Consider the following 3,930-nt stretch of genomic DNA (forward strand, 5'->3'; position numbering starts at 1 on the left):
AGAGATCATCTGAAATCTTTGCTCATGTGACCATGTGAACAATTGTACCAATAGGTATTTTACAAGACTGTCGGAAGGTATAGGAAGACTTGGAGATAGTTTCAAATAAACTATGTAATGGGGGAAATAAATTAAGTCATCATTAACTTCTGAAAAAACAGAAATTGTACAAAAAGGAAATGTAATCATAATACAATTCTTAACCCATCAGTGAAATATTTGTGTAATCATGGTGATGCCAACATTAAATTGTGATATGAACTATATTGGGAGAATAAAGGAGGAGAGAAAATTGGAAGAAAATTCCATCTTCATATACTATAATAAGATGCCAGTAGTTTAATTACATTGAATCAAAATAAAATAATGTCCACCACTCTTATTCAAGATAGTACAGGAAGTCCTAGCCACAGCGATCAGACAAGAAGAAGAAATAAAAGGCATTCAAATTGGAAAGGAGGAAGTAAAACTCTCATTATTTGCAGATAACATGATATTGTACATAGAAAACCCTAAAGACTCCATTGGTAGAAAAAGCAGATTAAAAAAACCATTAAGCAAATAGAAGAGTTGAAGGACATGATCAACAAAGTTGGCCTGATAAATATAGAACACTATAAACAACAACTGAAGAATATATATACTCTATTCAAATGCAAATGAAATATTCACCAACATTTATCATACTATGGACTCTAAAGCAAGTGTTAAATTTCAAAGGACTGAAATCATACAGAGTATATTATCTGACCACAGTAGAATTAAGCTAGAAATCAATAACAAAAATATAACAGGACATCTCTATTTGAAAATTATATAATACACTCCAAATAACCCAGGGTTCAAAGGAGAAACAAATGTACAGCATAGGGAATACAGTCAATAATATTGTAATAACTATGTATGGTGCCAGCTATGATAACCCAAGGGTGAACCTAGGTAACTAGGCTTAAGTTTAACAACAAGAATTTTTTAAAAAACTGAGCAGAGATTCCAGTTGTCACACACTGCGGGGTAAATAGACACTACATAATTAGTCCAAGCACATCACTCACATAAATAAATAAATATTTAAAAACAAAGAAACAAGACATAGCCCATACAGAGGAAAAAGCAGCTTATATGCATTGTTTCTAGGAGGGCCTAGATAAAGATTTCAAATAAGCTATTATAAATGTGTTTGAATTACTAAAGGACACCATGTTTAAAGAATTAAAGCGGGGGGAGTGGGAGCAGGCGGGGAGAGGTCAATGGGGGGAAAAAGAGGCATATATAAAACTTTCAACAATAAAGAATTTTAAAAAAGAATTAAATGTATGATGATAATGACTCATCACATAGAGAATATTAATAAAAAGATACAAATTATAGAAATAATGGAAATTCTGTAGTTAAAGGGTATAGCAAATAAAAAAAATTTACTCAAGGGGCTCAACAGTAAAAAGGAATGAAGAAAACTGAGTAATTTCAAAGGCCTGTGAGACACCATCAAACACACCACATATGCTTAATGGGATTTCCAGAAGAGGGGCGGGGGCAATGACATAAGTATTTGAAGAAATAATGGGTAAAATTTCTCAAATTTGATGGAAAACTTTAAGCTACGCATCCAAGAAGCTCAATGAATTCCAAGTAGAACAAACACAAAGATATTCACAGCTAGATAGATATTAATCAAATTGTTCAAAGCCAAAGCCAAGAGAAAAACTTGAAAACAGTAGGAGAAAAATTATATATATGCAAAGGAACCACAATAATATTAACAGCTGCCTTGTCATCAGAAACAATGGAGACAAAAGGAAGCAACAGGTGCCCATCAATAGATGAGTGGATCAAAAAAATTGTGGTACATAAGTACAGTGGAATATTACTTGGCCATAAAAAAGAATAAAATCTTACCATTCGGGACAGCATGGTTGGACCTAGAGGACATTCTGATCAGTAAATAAGCCAGTCAAAGAAAGACAAATATCATATGATTTCACTTATATTTGGAATATAAATAACAATATAAACAAACAAACAAAACAGAAACAGACTCAGAGATACAGAAAACAGACTGATGGTTGCCAGAGGGGAGGGGGATTGGGGACTGAGTAAAAAAGGTGAAAGGATTAAGAAGTACAAGTTGATAGCTGCAAAATAATCACAGGAATGTAAAGCATAGCATAGGGAATATAGTCAATAATATTGTAATAACTATGTACTGGGCACATGCCCAGGTTTTGGGCTCAATCCCCAGTGGGGGTGTGCAGGAAGCAGCCAATCAATGATTCTCTTTCACTCTCCCTATCTCTCTGAAATCAATAAAAATGTATTTTTTTAAAAAAAATTTAAGAAAGATAGAAACAATGGAGACAAGAAGGCAGTGTTATGACATGTGCAAGGTGCTGGGTGGCGGGACTGCAGCCAAGAATTCTAGAATTCAGTTCACCGTGGTAACAGCTCATGACAACACTTTCCTCTCAGCTTTGGGTGAGCCTTCAGGTCTTCTGCTCTAAGATGTGCTGATGAGAAGGGCGTGGAGAGGTCTCTGACCTGACACTATGGGTGACAACTTTGAAGGTATGAGCATTGAACAACTGAAACTGGAGTTATTGGAATAAATCCGTAAGAAAGACTTAGTAAAACTCTCAATAAATGAACTAACACGTAAGCAGAACAGAAAGCCAACTTCATTAAAAACATTGAATGGAAAATGCTTTATGAGACACAACTTGAAGTGAATTATCAACTGAGAGAGCAAATAGTTACTCTGAAAGAGAAATCGGGAAAACTCAGTGGAGATCCTTCAGATATACAAGGTACTATTGAAGTCTACATGGAATTGTCAATGAGATATTTAGTGAAATTACTTAGAAAACTACTCCAAGAGAAAAGGCGTCTTGAAAATCAAGTGAAATACTATTCGGTTAAAGCGGAACAAGAAGAAAGGGCTTACAAAAAGGTCGAGGATGAATGCCAAAAATACCTTAATAGCCTATTTCAGGTCTCTCACTTATACAAAATTCCTAGAAGACAACATATGGATGAATTCCATAGAAGGAAAGAGATTCCAGTAGAAATGGGAAGGTACAATACAGCTAATCAGAAGATAGGAAATGCTAAGAGAGAATCAGCAAAACAGAGTAGAAGATCAAACTGTCTTCCAAAACTCAATCCATGATTCAAGAATTGGATGGGTTTCTATCTTTTCCCCTTTTTCATTTGTTATATTCACCTTGTGAAGTTAATACTCAACACGTTTTTTTTTCAGGGAATGAAATAGATAAGAGTTATTAAACCTCTTTCGCTCCTCTTTCAGAAGTTTGTCCCTTTGTCTGTGTCAAAGTAATTTTCTTAGTAATTTGGTTTAGTTTCAAAAATTATTTTAGAAAGTAATTTTGGTGACCCTAAAATTATAATAGCAGTGTTTGTAATTCTTAAAATATCCTAAGAAACCTGAGTGAACTATCCCAATCATTGCAATAGTGTATTAGGTGCACATCTTATCATGGGGACTCACTCCATCATGTTTAAGTGTTAGCTCTACAGGAACTACTTTGGAATACTTTCCAGATGTTAGAAAATGTCTGTGTTAGAGTGATGGCATGCATGTTGGTGGGGTACTATAAAGAACTGAAATGGGAGACACTCTAAGATCTCTATTCTGTTATCAGTTTTGCCACTGACACTATGGGTGACAACTTGGAAGGTATGAGCATTCTGACTTTGAGTAAATCACTTTGCATTGCATCAGTTTTGCCACTGACACTATGGATGACAACTTCGAAGGTATGAGCATTGTGGCTTTGAGTAAATCACTTTGCATTGCATCCCTTTCAGCATTTATACAGTTGGGAATATTTACCTACTTCCTTGAGATTGCTGTGCAGATCAAGAATACTTACTAAATATTTATTTATTTGTTTGTTTGTTTATTTATTTATT

General features: G+C 34.5%; 1 protein-coding gene across 1 annotated transcript; it reads left to right on the forward strand.

The window, feature by feature from the left end:
• The first annotated feature begins 2,546 nt into the window (after positions 1 to 2,546).
• On the forward strand, positions 2,547 to 3,166 carry CCDC169 (coiled-coil domain containing 169). Its single transcript, XM_014544999.1, is given in 2 exon segments — positions 2,547 to 2,652; positions 2,694 to 3,166. Coding segments are annotated over 2 exon segments (579 nt in total).
• The last annotated feature ends 764 nt before the right edge of the window (positions 3,167 to 3,930 follow it).

This window comes from Myotis brandtii, unplaced genomic scaffold (assembly GCF_000412655.1).
Source record: "Myotis brandtii unplaced genomic scaffold, ASM41265v1 scaffold393, whole genome shotgun sequence".
Taxonomy (NCBI): Eukaryota; Metazoa; Chordata; class Mammalia; order Chiroptera; family Vespertilionidae; genus Myotis; species Myotis brandtii.